General features: G+C 48.1%; 7 protein-coding genes across 7 annotated transcripts; 5 read left to right on the top strand and 2 right to left on the bottom strand.

The window, feature by feature from the left end:
- Nucleotides 1–125: 125 nt before the first annotated feature.
- On the bottom strand, nt 126–2873 carry PHATRDRAFT_48173 (predicted protein; the record flags this gene model as incomplete). Its single annotated transcript, XM_002182494.1, has 3 exons — nt 2627–2873; nt 1760–2530; nt 126–1538 (listed from the first exon to the last, which is right to left on the bottom strand). Exons 1-3 carry the CDS (start codon nt 2735–2737, stop codon nt 126–128), a joined length of 2295 nt encoding a protein of 764 aa, XP_002182530.1. The 5' UTR covers nt 2738–2873.
- A 1038-nt stretch (nt 2874–3911) lies between these two features.
- PHATRDRAFT_48172 (predicted protein) lies at nt 3912–5276 on the top strand (the record flags this gene model as incomplete). The annotated part of the gene is made up of 1 exon (XM_002182644.1): nt 3912–5276. The coding sequence occupies exon 1, from the start codon at nt 4098–4100 to the stop codon at nt 5274–5276; it is 1179 nt and encodes a 392-aa protein (XP_002182680.1). The 5' UTR covers nt 3912–4097.
- A 626-nt stretch (nt 5277–5902) lies between these two features.
- PHATRDRAFT_48171 (predicted protein) lies at nt 5903–6947 on the top strand (the record flags this gene model as incomplete). The annotated part of the gene is made up of 1 exon (XM_002182643.1): nt 5903–6947. The coding sequence occupies exon 1, from the start codon at nt 5940–5942 to the stop codon at nt 6945–6947; it is 1008 nt and encodes a 335-aa protein (XP_002182679.1). The 5' UTR covers nt 5903–5939.
- Nucleotides 6948–8051: 1104 nt separating this feature from the next.
- Nucleotides 8052–9103, top strand: PHATRDRAFT_48170 (predicted protein; the record flags this gene model as incomplete). The annotated part of the gene is made up of 1 exon (XM_002182642.1): nt 8052–9103. Exon 1 carries the CDS (start codon nt 8096–8098, stop codon nt 9101–9103), a length of 1008 nt encoding a protein of 335 aa, XP_002182678.1. The 5' UTR covers nt 8052–8095.
- Nucleotides 9104–10196: 1093 nt separating this feature from the next.
- PHATRDRAFT_48169 (predicted protein) lies at nt 10197–12490 on the top strand. Its single transcript, XM_002182641.1, has 2 exons — nt 10197–10306; nt 11000–12490. The coding sequence occupies exons 1-2, from the start codon at nt 10303–10305 to the stop codon at nt 12346–12348; spliced, it is 1353 nt and encodes a 450-aa protein (XP_002182677.1). The 5' UTR covers nt 10197–10302; the 3' UTR covers nt 12349–12490.
- Nucleotides 12490–13559, bottom strand: PHATRDRAFT_48168 (predicted protein). Its single transcript, XM_002182493.1, has one exon. The coding sequence runs from the start codon at nt 13555–13557 to the stop codon at nt 12559–12561; it is 999 nt and encodes a 332-aa protein (XP_002182529.1). The 5' UTR covers nt 13558–13559; the 3' UTR covers nt 12490–12558.
- Nucleotides 13560–14067: 508 nt separating this feature from the next.
- PHATRDRAFT_48167 (predicted protein) lies at nt 14068–15747 on the top strand. The gene is made up of 2 exons (XM_002182640.1): nt 14068–15085; nt 15174–15747. Exons 1-2 carry the CDS (start codon nt 14304–14306, stop codon nt 15631–15633), a joined length of 1242 nt encoding a protein of 413 aa, XP_002182676.1. The 5' UTR covers nt 14068–14303; the 3' UTR covers nt 15634–15747.
- The last annotated feature ends 7 nt before the right edge of the window (nt 15748–15754 follow it).

The raw sequence follows: 15754 nt of genomic DNA, 5'->3' as shown, positions 1-15754 counted from the left end.
ATTGTGAATTCCTTTACAGTACTTTTCATTGCATGTTTGTATATACAAACATGGACGCATCCGGATGATGCGGACCCACGCATGAAAACCAAGTAGACACGTTTGCTCGTATCCTTCTCGTCCTTTTACTTTCGAGTCCGCGGTCCGTACCACACGTATTTGCATACCAAGGCTGCACCGACAGCGCCCACCAGCATTCCGTGCCAAAGTCCGTGTTTGAATGCCGTTTGCTTCATCACCGTTTCGTGTCGCTTTCGTGATTCGCGGGTATGCTCGTTGAGTTGTAGACTCGATTGCGCCAACACCATGGCACCAATCAAGCCAATGTCGTCTCCGAACGAACTCGTCGCAATCAGTGTCGACATGTCCTCCGGTAAGGGCAAGTAGCCGTTCAACAACTCCACCGTCCGTGCCTGAATGCGGGGCAACAACAATGCTCGTCGAAGGATTCCACCGCCCATCACAATCTTCTCCATGGACAATGTCAACAGCAGCGTCACACACAAATTCGCCAACGCGTTCACCGCGTGATCCCATACTTCGTGATCATCCGGTAGAGAGGCCAGGACACTCCGGGACAAGGGCGTTGGAATTTGTTGTAGTTGCGCCAGCCGCTCAGTCAGGGCCACGGAGGAGGCTAGACCTTCTACTGTGTGTACTCCTTCGTACGGACAGTTCTTCTGACCCCAGGAATAACCGGGAAACACGTCGTTGGCTAAGGGTTGTACCGCAACGTGGCCTCCTTCCGGATGCATCCGACCGTGTACTGGCTGACCGTGCACAACCAAACCAACCCCGACGCCGGTTCCGACCGTCACGTAAGCAATACTGGATATTTCTGATGATGCCGACGTGACGGCGTCGTCGACAGGATAGGCTACCGCACCCGGGTGCTTCACTCGTTGCGTTGCGAGATAGTACTCGGCCAGGGCCGGCGCATTCACGTCGGTATCTACACGTGTCACGAGCGCATGCGTATCGCCCCGACAACACGTAGCCAGGGGGGTCAGCAAGTCTACGCCACGCCATGCAGCCTTGGGGGACGTTGCCAATATTCGGCCGTAGTCCTCCACCCGGGCCACGTTCACACCGAGCGGTCCAAAACACGCGATACCCAGCGCGTGGTAACCGCCGACGGGCTTGTAAGCTTCGAAAAAGTCTACACACGCTCGTAACGTGACGAGGGGATGATCGTGACTGGAATCGATCTCGGTGCGGGCCAGGATTTCCGGCCATGGCGATGCCGTGCCACTGTCCTTGGTATGCTCGTGTGGTACGCGACAGACCGCGACGCGAAACGATGTTCCCCCGCCTTCCACAGCGGCGAGAATGATGGGATTCGCCTCCATTGTATCCGTGCAGCTTCCCGAACGAACCGTTTGTCTCGTTCTTGCCGTCGTTTTTTTGCAGCAAGAGAATGACAATGCAAAGTCTCGGTCCTTTTCTCCAGACTCTGAATTCTCTCCCAAAGTGCGCTTCAACTTTTTTAAGAGTGCCTGGAGTGTCTTGCGACTATCATTCCAGACATCGATCTTACGCTGAAATAGGGAGTGTATGAGATAGGCGCTACAACACATAGCTAGACGACAATATCCGGTCTATTCCCTTCTAGGTAAACTGACAAGCTAACCTATTGCTTGTGCTGTCGTGAACGGATATCGATTCGTTTGGTTATACTAGGATATGTATATAAAGCGTGAAAAATTGAGAGAAACTCTTCAATTTCAGTAGACAATTATGGGGATAGGATAGCTCCGACCTCTGTCCCTCGCCCTATTGCCATTTTGATCGCCAAAGCGAGGTCGGTCCTTGTCATTGGCGTCAGCGACGAAAAATCCACGGACAACACTTCCTCCGGCTGTCGAGCATTGACAATTATCGTCAAGCTCCCTGACAGACTTTCTTCTTCTTCTATTGTCGGGTCGACCATGTGCACCATACCCGCTTCAATGGTGGACCACACTCCCATTGTTAACGAAATCGGCAAGACGGGAAGTTCCAGTGATTTAGTGCCAGTATTGGCATCAGCAGTATCGTCGTTATCCTTTAGCCACACTTTGCCAGCTTCATAGACAGTGTTTGACGGAAGTTTCGTATCTAATAAAGCCGCCACACATGCTAACCAGCAAGCGTCCCTCAGATTGCCGGCCACATTGAGAACCTGTACGGTCACGATCAAACGAAAAGCCGCCTGAGGAACGATTGATAGTTGCTCAAGATCAATGGTGTCCTGCAAGAGCCGTTGAAGCCACGATTGCAAGACCGCATCGACGCTCCCGTTGTCCGCGGCGATCACTATATCCCCTTTTGTCTTGTTGGAGTCATCCCCGGAGCCACCACTCGATCCGGAAACAATTGGTTGTCCAACTTGATACGTAACTGCCGCCAGGACCTGCGTTGTTCCCAATTTAATCAGCGAAGATCCGCATGCGTTATTCAAAATCCCTCGTTGAATATTCGTTTGCCGCGTTTGATGAAACAGACGACCATCAGGACGTGTTCCATTCTGATAAAAATTCTCAACTTGCAGCTACCGGCAGGTAACAGATGATGGGAAGAGTGAATGGTGAGAATTAAGCGTACAACAAACAAACATTACATGAAATTGCAAGATCAGGATGTCTACCTTGGAATCCAGAGCGTTCGCTACTTGCTGAGTAGTATCCAACCATAAGCTGAGATCGGCAGGGTGATTGGCCGATACGGCAACGACAGCTGCCGTGTCACCTCCACTCATTAGATGTGGATTGCTTTGATGACTGAAATGATCAATATTTCAACCTGTCTTTTGGTGAAACCGCGAAGAGCCTGGTGAGTTGCAAAGACGGTGATTGCAAGTGTGTTTTCCCGCAAAGTATGATGACGCGTTTTCGAGCAAAAATTGTTTCGATGGAGAGACAAGAGGGAAGGGGTGGGGTCTCTGGTTGACAGTCTACAACGGTAGCTATCAATTGACTGTGACTCTGACACAAATCTCCGGGAGATGAACCTACCGTGTTGCGCGCCTGTCTTGCGTCCGTCTTGGCCAAGTTCGAGAATCAGAAGGAAACGATTCATTTTCTGTGAATTCGCAAAAACGTGAACTGGGGATTGGGAAGCTCAACTTACATTAGCTCACATCAGTGAATAAATCCCTCCCCATCAGTATCAGCGTCCAAGATGTTCTCTAGCTTCTCAATTTTGTCGCGATCAGATGCCCAATTACAAGGGTTTTGATATTAGAAATGTTCCCACGGGTACCCTTCCTGCACTTTTCCGAACTGCCTGTGCTATCATAGAATTTGATCTTGAATTATGACTGCACAAGATGTCCAATTTCCGTGACATCTTACCGGAAACGTGTCCATCTTGTTTTGCTTTAGCGATAAGTATGGATGGCAATATGTACTCACATACAGCTATTGTCGATTATGAGTAGTCATTTTACAAATTCTCAAGGAAGACCCAATGGAGTCACTTTTCTGCAAGACACTGTATACAGGAAAAAGAAGTATATTTAATATAAACGAGGAATAGGACATCAACTCAAGCCTAGGTAGCAAAGAGCAGCAATTAAATAGATTGTCTTCGACAAGGATACTAGTGAATGATATAAGGGAGAGATCCATTGAGGCCATATCAAATCTCTCCTCTGACGGAACTGTCTGCGGAACGACAGTTGGAGTCGGGCAATAAACAAAAGGAAGCAATTTATCCGCAGTTGCAACTCGTTCGGGCTAATATTTCAAAGCGCGTCGGTTGGCTGTCAAATTCTAAACCCAGAAACGAAAGTCAATAAGTGTATGGACCTGCTTGAAATCATTTCAAGTATGGATTCACATGCAACCAGTTTCTGACTATGTAAAATACCAGAAATATGGCGTCTTGATTGACTGTGAGGGGAAAATTTTGCTTTGTCTGAATGCAATATGTTTTAGATTGGTGAAAACGGGCTTATCGCTTGTCAGCGGACCCATTCTCTCCAAACTTGACGGCGTCGAGCCTTCCACTGACAATGGCACTATCACGCAGTCTCATAATATCCCAGCACTGCGATTGAGCCCATTCACCTTGGCAAAAGGGTGGAACTGTGGGTACGGAACGCCGTTTACCGAACGATGGAAGATTCGGAACGGTATGGAAAAGGTCCCTTGGGTCCGAGAGCGCATACCTATGATCCTCCAAGTGCAAACGAAAGGAATCAAGAGGGCATCGATTTGCCAAGAGACGATTCTGAGGTCGACCTTAATCGCGGGCGCCAAGCGGCCTTGCAATTCTCACACCCGTTCGATGTTCGGTATACGGACGGCGCACAGGGGATGTTATCAGTGTTTACCGGCGAGTCACAATCAGACGTTGAAGGCTTGCGCCCGCTAGCCCTCGACGACCTTAATCCTTTTGAGCCAAGGCCCTTGCCTACTCAATACCAAACTGGAAGAAGCATGCTCCGACCGGGCTCTTTGGAGCCATATCATAGTGAATACTTTAATTCAACTCCGACGGGACGCAATGCCATTCCTCTCGAAAGACCTATAGGCATTGCAATGGCTGCAGGCCAACCTGACGTTCGAATTTTTCAAACGGGGATTGGTGCCAAGTCGGGTTCGGAAGGTAAACAGTCAGGTTCATCACAGTCCGGTACACCAATCTGGAATACGTTGCCACCGCCTCCTGCGCAGATGGCGGATTCGAGATCAGTACCTGTGTCGACATCTATGTCACGGAATCGAGATGCAAATCCCTTCAACCAGTTGAATTTATTCCAGCTTGTTGAGCAGCGGAATTTTCACCAAATGAATGCGCTGTCCAATTCGTACGGTACCTTTAGTGAATTGACCCAACCGCACTTTCCAGTTCTGCAACAGCGTGCCTCGCTGCCTTTTGCACCTGCCGACTCTCTGTCTATGGGTATAGTAGCGAATGCGCTACACCCAAATGACAACCCGTCATATTCAGTCTCTTCATTTTTACCACCGCTCCAACAAAGTCCAATGATGGCGACTATGTTCAGCCAACAAAGGGAGGCTTTGATGCGACGGTTGAAGATTGCGATGGATCAATCAGTGGTGACTCAAAAAGCCTTGCAAGAATGGGATACTGAGCAAGGCCTTCCCAAGTCCCACTCGCAGACTATGGTCAATACCGGACGATCGCGTCGTCAGCTACTGGAAGGGCGTATCATCCCCAAGTGGGACGGCACGCCCTTGCTCCGCGAAGGCGAGAGCCTTCAGACATCCATAAGAAAACCGAGGAAAAAGTCTTCGAAAACAAAAGAACGTAAGGTGGAGCGATCTTAAGCGGAAAACATAACAGGCTATGTACCACAACAATCTCGACTAAATGTCTCCTTTTGTAAGGAGAGAAACAATCTTTGCATGCCGCCCATTGGAAATGTGAACACCCTTTGACGTGCGGCTAGCGTTCCTGACGAAAATAGCACTAACTGTACGCATAAAAGAATGCTATATTTACAGGATCAAATTGGATTATCCGTTTTCAACTTGGGGTTGTCGCTCCAAGTTCGGCTGCTTTGCGGATGTCTCCTGATTGATGATGAGAATTCTTATCCGATCAAAGATAGCACAATAGCTTCCGAATTTATTTGACCGAAAGTGTAGTCCCATTCAAAAAGTAGCTTTTGCAAGCAACAGAGAGGTTCCCAAATTTTCAGATTTATAACACAAGTATGCTATTGATAATCATATGATTGGGCTGTATAAAAGTTCACTTGTGTTATTTTGGTCGGAGACAAGCATTGCGAGATTTTGGAATGCTCTGTGTCACCACGACATAAAGCGTTTAAAGGGATTTTCAAATTGTTCGTTGATACGCCAGCCGGCTTGAGTCGGTAAATTGACAACATCATTCGGCACTCTACTAGTAGACCGCTGTTCGACAATAACGTCTCCATTGATGCTGACAGTGAGGAACTATTCGAAGGAACAAAATTGCGAAACAGTATGGAAGCACAACGATCTCCGCTACAGCGTCTTTCAACGAACGAGACCTGGGAAAGCGGTCCGAGCCAATCGAAACGTCCCAGAGCGCAAAGCAAGGGCAATGATCGATCGTCTATGAGCTCTTCCGCTCATGAACCCACAGCGACCTTTGTCTACCCTGAAGACGTCGCGATTCCTTCTCGTGGCGTCGTCAAGGCTCTGTACGAAGAAGCTATAAGCTCGAAAGAAAGCAATCAGCATGCACTATCGGATGCGGGCCTCTTATCCTTCGAGGATGTCTTGTTGCCGGCTGTTGCGTATCAAGAGGAGCATGCACTCAAGGCTCTCCAGGCCAGGGTACAACGGGACAATCCCGACGCGAAGCCCGCAATCGTTGCTTGTCGTAAGGTAATGTTTGACAGCATCGGTGCGGCGGTAGAGGCGGCCAAGGAGTCACGGATTGCTCGCGACCAAATCGATCGGGAAAGAGAAGCCGTCTGGCAAGCTGAGCAAGAGGTCAAAAGGGTCACTGCTGCGGCCGAACAGGATCGACTCGCCAAGGTAGATAGAGAAAGACATCGACGAGACCTTAAGAAAAAGCTTCCTCGTAATCAGGAATTGTGGAGGGAAGTGGCCTATCTCATGACGGAACTCAATAAATTGCACCGTGAAGAAAGGCAATGGAAGGATACGGAGGAAGACATTTCGCAAAGAGAAATCGAAATGAAGGCACTGGAAGAGAAAAAGAATTCCGATAGTGATGAGGAGCCCGCCGACACGGAAATTGAAATTTCTACGGACAAAATAACCAAGATCGAACAAACTGTTGAAGACATTACGTTGTCAGCGGTTCGCATCGAACAGGCGCTGCATGTAGTTTCGGGTATCATCATTGAATCTGACAAAGTTCGCAAAGATTTGTACCGCCGGTACAAGACCGACTTTCAGTTCCACCGCTACCCGGGAGTCAAGAATCCCAAGGGCATTTTACGTGCTCTTACGCAAAGTCAAGACCAAGACGAGGAGTAGTCATTCGTCTCACAAGTTTCGCACTCTAGTGCAAGGGGAGCCTGCGACTGTAAGCAGAATATTGTATTTTGACGTTTTGTGCTACGGCCAGTAAGCCCTTGGTCTTTTCAGTTCATCACATGCTTGCTCGCGTATTATCCGTCTCCACCGATATGGCGGCCAGACCACATATTCCGCAATTCCCACCACGAGATTTTTACTGATTGGGCCCGTTTTGCGACTGTCGTCACTATTTTCCTTATTGTCTCCTTCCATATAGATTGTATAGGGAGGTATCAACTGAATACGACGTCCGTATTGATTGCGTAAATGCTGCCCACCAACCCCTGTGACACGCTTGACCAAAAGTTCATCCGGCAAGGCCGCCGACGGTGACTTGTATACCACCACGTGTCCCGCCAGTGCCAGAGGAGGGTTCTCATAAAGCCTCGACATGGGGACGTGATCGCCTGCACCGTGTATGGCATCGAAGCGTAGAAGACGTGCACGTTCTTCCGTGTCGACAGCATCAGTCTCGGCTTCGCCGTGAACAAGGTACGCGAGCGACTCCAAAAGTAATCCTCGGTCAGCCTTTCGTACGAGTAGAATGTCTCCTTCCTTTATCGCCGGTTCCATGGATGTGCCGTGGACACGACACAGGCCAAAGAGCGAGTCTCGGCCCCATACCAGAAGGGGAACGCTGGCTGCGGCGGTCGCCCAAGACGCCGGAATCCGGTGCGCGAACGCGCTCATATTCAAGAAGAAACGGCAAAGGGGAACGCTGGGCAAGTTAGTTTTTATATGCGATCGACTGGCTGATTGCTTGCAAGAGAACGATTTGTTTTCCAGGCAGCGCCATGGTCAGGTCCTGGCAGCGTCCACTAGAATACCGCACTCCTGATGCAGGAAGAACACGTAAGAGAAAGGGAGTTTTATTGGCTGATTCGAGTCCCTGTAAGAAGTCCCGAAAGGCAATCTCTATCATGATCAACTCTACCTATTATTTTACTCTTAGAAACGTGGCTGCGACAACGAAAGCGCACCCGACTGTCGACGATCGCAACTTCGAATTCCGCTTTTATGCCTACCGTGATCCGGAATTGACAGTGAAAAAGCGACCCAGGTTGTCTTCTATTGTCTCCTTCCTGGGAATGTTTTTGGTCTAGAGGATGACCACAGCCTCGTGGGTTCGGACGGATGACTACTTTGTGGGAGCGGTAATCGGGGAAGGGTCGTTTGGCCGTGTTGTCCATGGACGGCACAAAGTGGACGGTCGCGATGTTGCCATCAAAGTCGTCGACAAGCATTCGCTCGTGAGGAATCCCGCTTGGAGAGACTCTGTTCTGCAAGAACAACGACTCCTACGCGAGCTCCGTAGCTGTAACCGTATAGTACAGCTGTACTCGTCGTTCCACGACGCGGAATGCCTCTACCTGGTGCTAGAGTGTTGTCGTGGCGGCGACCTCCAAGGTCTTTTGCGACAACAACAGCTACACACGGGAATGCACGTCTGCGTGGACACCCAATGGCAGCAGAGCGTCTCGTACTATGCGAGAGAAATATGGATGGCCCTCGCGTTCCTTCACGATCGAGAAATAGTACACGCAGACGTTAAACCCAGCAATATTCTCCTGACCGAGCGGGGTGAGGTTCGACTCGCCGATTTTGGAGCCGCTGTGGATCTTGCGCGTAATCGCAACAAGAAAGAAAGCATTGGGGATCAGCCCGTGTGCTACCAAGGGTCGACCAGTTACGCCAGTCCCGAGATCATTCGCGGAAACCCACTGTGTCGTCTGACAATCGCCGTTGACTTGTGGTCGTACGGTTGTCTAGTATATGCCATGTTTGCAGGCGGGTCTCCGTTTACGGCAGAAACGGGTCTTTTGGTTGTGGAAAGAGTTGGAAGGTATATAAAATCCGACTTGGAGGTAAAAAAAGAATATTTTCGATACCTTCCCGAGATTTGGAAAAGTTTGGTGCTATCTCTTTTGGAACCAAGTGCCGAGCTCAGAATCAAGGCTCCCACGACTGCCAACTTAAACGATGCTTCCTGCGATCTTTGGAGAGAGGCAACCTTAAATTTCCAGAACCTCTGTCTTCCTGCAAAGCCAAATTGGCTACAATACACAAACACAATGAAGGACGGCAAGTTAGGCTGGAGTGTTTTCTTGGTTTGACTCGGCCAGTTGTCGATGTGAGGGCAATGCAAGAATCAACGACTATGGTAACCTGCGGTACCAATAGTTATTGAGAATTTGGTGAGGTCAGTGCCTAATAGGAGGAAGCGTTTTCAAATCGTGTCAACTCCAGATTGCACCAAAATCAGAGCAGTAACAGTCTCTCGTCTGTGATGGTACAAGGGAAATTCGCTGTCAGGGGTCGCTTCATTGTATTGGCCGTGCCCAATGCTGCGGGTGTGTTGTTGAAAGCTGTTGCTCCTCCTCCATTGTAGCTCCTACGAGCTAGTTGGATGCAAAGGTTTAATGGACTGCACAAAATCGCTCATCGCTGGTAGCAGCGGTAGTAGTAGCCAAGCGCTGGGACCCTTTTGATTCACAAACTAGAAAATTTGTAGAGGTCCGCTCAAAGGTAACTACTGATAATAGCTTTGCAATATGAAAGACAACACAATTTGTCTCAGAAGGATATTTGTAGAAGACAAATTGACGGTGATACGCAATGGAAAATAGTTCGTTTCAAAGGATGTCATTTGTCAAGTCTCATTGATAATAGGGATAAAAGCTGATTCCGTAACCGTTTTTGTAATATGAACACATCGTTGTTGCAGTGACTTGAAGATGAGTAAAATGCAAGATTGTGGTTAACTATTGGCTGGGGTTACCGTATTATATGTAAGTTGTGACACAAGGTAAAGTTTCTTCTGTAATAGAACGAGGGATAACGCACAAAGTTGAATTTCGGGAATTCCCAACAGAAAAATAACAAAAAGTTAAACGTCAGCCAACGAAATATGTCCTGTTGCACCTGCTCATGGACAGCCACATGCCAATGAGAAGAATTCTGCTTGCGTCATTCAACCCAAAAAGGGATATCATCTTCAAGAACATCTGGATACCGTCTGCTGAGACTTTATATTTAACCAAAAAAGCTGCAGAGGGTTATGAGCTTGTATAAGATTTCCCGCGTTGACTCGATCGTCTTACGTCAAGATTTCTCTGAGAAAGCGTTCGCCTTCCTCCTTGCAATTGGCATCCGTCAGCGACATCTGGCAATGTTTTGTTTGTAACAAAAGGCTTCCACAGTCTTCCGTGAAGGGTAAACACCAGCCCAACACCATCTGTCACTTTTTTGTTTGAGTGTGGAAGACAGCAGTACTCTACCTCTGCTTTTATTAAACCGAACTTACAAGAAGAAAATGGGTAAGTAGATGGCGACAGTTCCTATTGTATGAACGAACATGCCATTGAAAGAATGCAGGAGAGAGGGATAGAGTAGAGATTTCTTGTTCGTACGTCTCAAATTTCGATGGGACAAGCGCAGGAGCAAATGCGTTGACTACCTGGGCCTTCCATGCAGCTCCTTTCCCACTAGCATTGTTTTTGTCGTCTTCTTTCGGGTCAAATTAAGTCTCGAACCGGAATCATTTCTAGGTCTGATTGCAAATGAAATGCCAAGTCCTTGTTTTCTCGTTGGTCATGATCTTCCTTCTTCCACAAATCCGTCGACAGACAATGCTTTCAGACTTTAAAAGGGTAACAGGAATAGCAATATAGAAGGCTATGAAGGATATCCATTTCGCTCTCCTCGCCTGCTTGGCTTTAACCATGGTCATGCTTAAGAATCTTGCGGAGGTTCCTTCTTGAACGCGTCATCGAATACTTCCGCGTTTTTGGATTACAAAAGGTCTCGTCACGTCGAACTATCTAAGTATTCTCTATCATTGTTTATTGTACGGGACTCAATCCCGTACACAGCTATAAGTCGCACGTCTTTGTGACGTGAATCTTATACTTTCATGCTTGAAGCAATTCGGAAATATCTTCGACCAATCCCCTCGTACATATCGTATTTCTGTTTGTCACAATCTGACGCTTTGCAAATTTTCTTTATAGCGAGCAACGACGACGCCTTGTATACAGTTAGTGACCACATATCCTGGGGTGACCGCCAACCAACGGAAGCTGAGTCTCTCATGGCATCGGCGCTGCTGAAGATTCGATCGGAATCTACTCCCAGGAACGAGCGACCCTCTGGTAAAAGTCAGAATGAAGTTCCTGTATCCGGTCGATCTACATCCCAAGAGCCAACATCGTCGACCCATTGTCGGACCGCGTCTTTTCCTCCTCCCCTCGCACCCACCCCGAATCAGCTTTATGGCAATTCAAGATTTGCGATCTTGCAAGCGCAAAGTTCACAGCAACAGCTCGCTGCCTTGCAAGCTGCTGCAGCCGTTGGTGCAGCTTCGATTGCCTCGAACCACGCTCTGCGATTCAATTTACTGCGTTCGGGTCTCCTGACATCTCAGCATCATCCAGCAGAGACACAAACAAGGTCGCTACCCACTGATTCTTTGACGGACTCAAGGAGCGACAACTTGTCATCGACATCTCAGGAGCTTTCGGTGCGACAGGAAAAGGTCGAAGCCGCTTTGAAATCGAAACCTCAACGTGGTCGCAAGCGTGAAAATCTGAGTGAATTGGAGAGACTCGAGCTAACACGTACACGAAATCGCGAGCATGCCAAAAGTACGCGTGTCCGAAAAAAGGCACGGTATGAGGAGCTCTTAGACAATGAAAAATGTTTCTATGCCTTGCAGGCTAAAGAAGAGCTTGCTCGGCGTCGTCGCCAATGCATTATTGACTTTTCCGCGTTGCGAGCGAGTATGGCGCGAGATTCATTGGTTCCGGCTTTGCCCGCGCAGTCTGCTGACGTACACGTGCAGCATCTTGCCACTTTGGTAGAAGACGTGACTACCTTCTCTTTTTTTGCGAAAGGTTACTCTGTAGGAGGGCAACACAATCATGCCGATGGACAGATGAGGGAATTCGACCGGGAACTGACGAGCCGTGTGGCAGCTAGGTTTGGTGAAGCTGTCTTGCCACTGTTGGTGTATGATGTATCCGGATCTGGGGACGGAATTGCTTTGTCTGCTTCAAATTCTGGGCTCGCGATGATAGAAATTTCTCTATCTGCTGAGTCTAAGATACCTCTCATGTCGGGCTTGCTTAACTTTGAGTTTATGAATGATTCGTCCAAAGTCAGGTCTGTGTATTGGACAGTTCTGAAGGACTGTATCGACAAAGAATGCTTGAGCGCTCAAAGCTCATACCCCAGCGTGGTCTCCCTCGAACAAGGGCTGCTACTTAACGATTCAGACAAAATCAGACCATCAGACAAGCAGCAGCCCAGGAAAGACGGTGACAAGGAAGAGTTTGTCGACAACCCTGGAATGAGCATCTGATGTGACAGTTACGATTTCACATTTCTACATAGATGTTTTTATGTATGTACACTTACACCAAATCTGAGCTCTTGGTTTAAAGGCTGGAACAGATTACTACTAGAATTTAAAATTAATTTAGCCTGAAATTGATTAATGTATAAAGGCGCTTTGTAGCTTAATACTCTAAGGGATCTACAATCTTTGCCTCCCCAGTAAACAAATATGGATTCATCTCTCCATCGCAGGATAATTCCAAATAGTCTGATTGTTGCTGGACGGCCCCAATTCCATTGCCTTACATTTTGATAAATTCACTACATGAACGTATTCATTCCCATTGTTTTGATTCGTGCAACTCCATATTTTGTCACAGTTGATGTTCTGCGAGAGCTGGCGCTGATTGAATGATGCTGTTTGGTTGCATTGCGATTGTAGCGATGTGGTGAAAGAAGCGAATTTGGGAAAGTCGCAAGTGTTCCTTTCTAGCTGCTGCTCTAACAATTGCTGCTCTCTTGATAGAGCCTTCAGAGCCTCTCGAGTTTTGTTGGATTGGGTCATGAGATCCTGAAGGCGTGTCATGCTAGGTATTGGGTGTGACATAGACAGTGTTTCCGCTTGAACCATCCGCCTCGAAACGTCGGGGCTGATCGTGTTGCCAAGGCTTTCGAAAAGATCGGTTTTCCGCCGTGTTGCAGTCGGGCCAGCTGATAAGTGTGGGCCAAACGACGCTAACTCATGACGTTGCTTCTTGGGCATGGGTTCTGCTAAAGAATTTTGGAATTTGGTACTTGAAAGGCTCTCGTGCTGTCTTTGATGCAAGGCAGATACCGGTAATGAGGAGGAGCCCATACGCTTCACCCCTACCGATGACAAGCCCAAGAGTGCATCGACGCCCTCATTGTGTTGGTGGACGTATGAATGTGATTGCACAGGATCAACAGGATTGTTCCATTGGTAGTTTGCCATACTTGTGGGTCTTTGTGTAGAGCTCTCCGGCACGAGAGGGCGATTCACAGATGCGGCAGAGCACAGGACATTTTGAGAAGCGTACGACGCGTTCCCGAGCTCTGAAAGTAACGCATTCAAGCTCCCGCAGCTACTATTTTGTCGCGCAAGCGCCAAAGAAAACAAGCTGCCGAACGAATTGGAGCTCCCAAAGAAATGATTGTCAAAGTTAGCCTCCGTCTCCGAAGCCCTCTTGATGAGGTCTCTACTATGTTCATTCATCGTGGAATGGACTATGTGCATCAGAATGTCAAGGCATGGAGTGGTAAGATTGACAGTTTCGCTGGTAACGGGGCAAATGTCCACTGCTTCGGGGCAATTTACTGCGAACATGGATTATGTAGAACGGTACAAAGTTCTTAGATTTGATTGGTGAAAAATACTCCAACGGAGAAACGGCAGAATCCAGTCTCAACAATCTGTCAGGAAGGCTGATCTGATTTAACGAAATCCACTCATCTTCTTACCAGCAAATCACGAAGCATCGGAAAACATAAGGGGCGTGCCATTAAACATACTCCAATACTAGAGGAGTTGTTTTCTCTCAGTAAGGTCAAGGCTTCATTTGTCAAGAGATTTTTTCAGGCTCTTTTTTCTGCGACGTCAGGTCGGCGTACGTGACATTGTTTATCAAACCAGAAGAAGGGTCCGCTAGTAGTTGGTTTCACCAGGAGGAATAGAATTGTCCACACCAACTGTTACAGTAAGTCATCAACGGGCATTCGATGCAGTAATTATGAAATCCTGTTTCCTTCGAGAAGTGACCGGTGAGGTTACTGCAAGGTTCGGTGTCGAATAAAATTGCTACTGCCTCGGTACCTGTGCCATCGGTAAACTTCGGCAACCTGTGTTGCAGACTTTCATTTTGTTGGCCACTGTCGCTGCAGTACTTGCGTATCCGTGAGAGTGGAGGACTATCTGCTTTTCAAAAGGCGAGCTGTAGTATCCAAATCAACATACAATTCACCATGGCCGCTTCCATCTTTGATGGATGCTCCGACACATGCGGCTGGATAGCCGCTGTTCTAGCGGTGTTAAGCTTTGGAAGCTTTGGTGTCCCGATCAAGCTCGCCGGCAAGGTTGAAGTGCACCCGCTGGTTATGCAAAGCTATAAGACGTCCGTCTGCTTTTTGACATGCTGGTTGGTAATTCTTTTGGGCGAGGAACCACGATGGACTCCGTACGGTATTGTTTCGGGGCTCTTTTGGGTACCCGGCGCCGCTATGGGGATCTTTGGTATTCGTAATGCCGGTTTGGCAGTGGCTGTGGGAACTTGGAGCTCCATTACGGTCCTGACCAGCTTCTTTTTCGGAATCATTGTATTTCAAGAGCGTGTCAAGAGCTTTTACCAGACATGCTTGGCATTTGGTTGCCTCATCATTGGTTTGATTGGTATGAGCCGGTTTTCGGCACACCAGCAACAAGTGGATACGTTGGCTGTTTCTTACCGATCCGTCAAGACTGCAGCTTCGCATCCTCTTGGCCTTGGTCAAAAGTTGAAACGTGCTGGTTCCACAATAGCGGAAAACTCGATCACAGTTCCGCTCGTTGGAGCCTCGGGCGTTATTCCGATGGAAATCGAGCCATTTGCAACGGATGGGGAAGACATTGTTATGGGCACGTACGACGATGCCAAATCGGTGTTAAGCAAGGATCGTCTGGTTCTTTTTGGTGGACGAGTCTCTCTGACGAGAAGGCAAATGGGTATTCTTGGAGCCGTAATCAACGGCGCATGGGGTGGCATGAACTTGTACGTTCTGGAGCAAGAATGCGTTCCGTAGTTGTTAAGTAAGATGACCGAGCCCGGCTTACCAATTTCCGTTCTTCGCTTGTCGCAGGATTCCCTTACACTTCGCTTTGCAGGAAGAGGACATGACTGGTGCTGGCTATCTAATTAGCTACGCAACTGGATCTCTCATTGTCAATACATGTATATGGCTGGCTTTCCTTGGCTACTACCTCCACCAAACGAACGGACACTGGAATGAAGCAGTTGACTGTCTACCAAAATGGCATTTTGAGCATTTACTAATACCAGGTCTGATGGCCGGTCTACTATACAGCTTTGGTAATTTTTGTTCTATCCTGGCCGTCACCTATCTCGGTCAAGGTACCGGCTTTTCTTTTTGCCAAATGCAACTGTTCGTGAGTGGTCTATGGGGTGTCTTTTTCTTCAAGGAGGTACAGGGAACGGACACAATAACCAAGTGGTTCATTTCCGCCTCCGTTGCCGTCTTGGGAATTGTGTGGCTAGCCCATGAACACGAAGGAGGATCCGGAATGCATCGATTTAGATAGTCCTGACATCGCAACAGCGGGTGTTTGTTCATAAAGGAGACGATTGGTTCTCGAGCTGACGACAGCTTTGGTAGATTAAATTTAACGCAAACTAGGCATAGCGACTGCGTCTCAGATTATT

This window comes from Phaeodactylum tricornutum, chromosome 16 (genome assembly GCF_000150955.2).
Source record: "Phaeodactylum tricornutum CCAP 1055/1 chromosome 16, whole genome shotgun sequence".
Taxonomy (NCBI): domain Eukaryota; phylum Bacillariophyta; class Bacillariophyceae; order Surirellales; family Neidiaceae; genus Phaeodactylum; species Phaeodactylum tricornutum.
This window is presented reverse-complemented; position numbering and strand designations above follow the sequence as displayed.

Coding starts and splice junctions, on each gene's coding strand:
- PHATRDRAFT_48168 (XM_002182493.1), bottom strand. CDS start 13,557: ATGAATGAACATAGTAGAGACCTCATCAAGAGGGCTTCGGAGACGGAG.
- PHATRDRAFT_48167 (XM_002182640.1), top strand. CDS start 14,304: ATGGCCGCTTCCATCTTTGATGGATGCTCCGACACATGCGGCTGGATA. Junction 15,086..15,173: donor GCATGGGGTGGCATGAACTT/GTACGTTCTGGA, acceptor CGCTTGTCGCAG/GATTCCCTTACACTTCGCTT.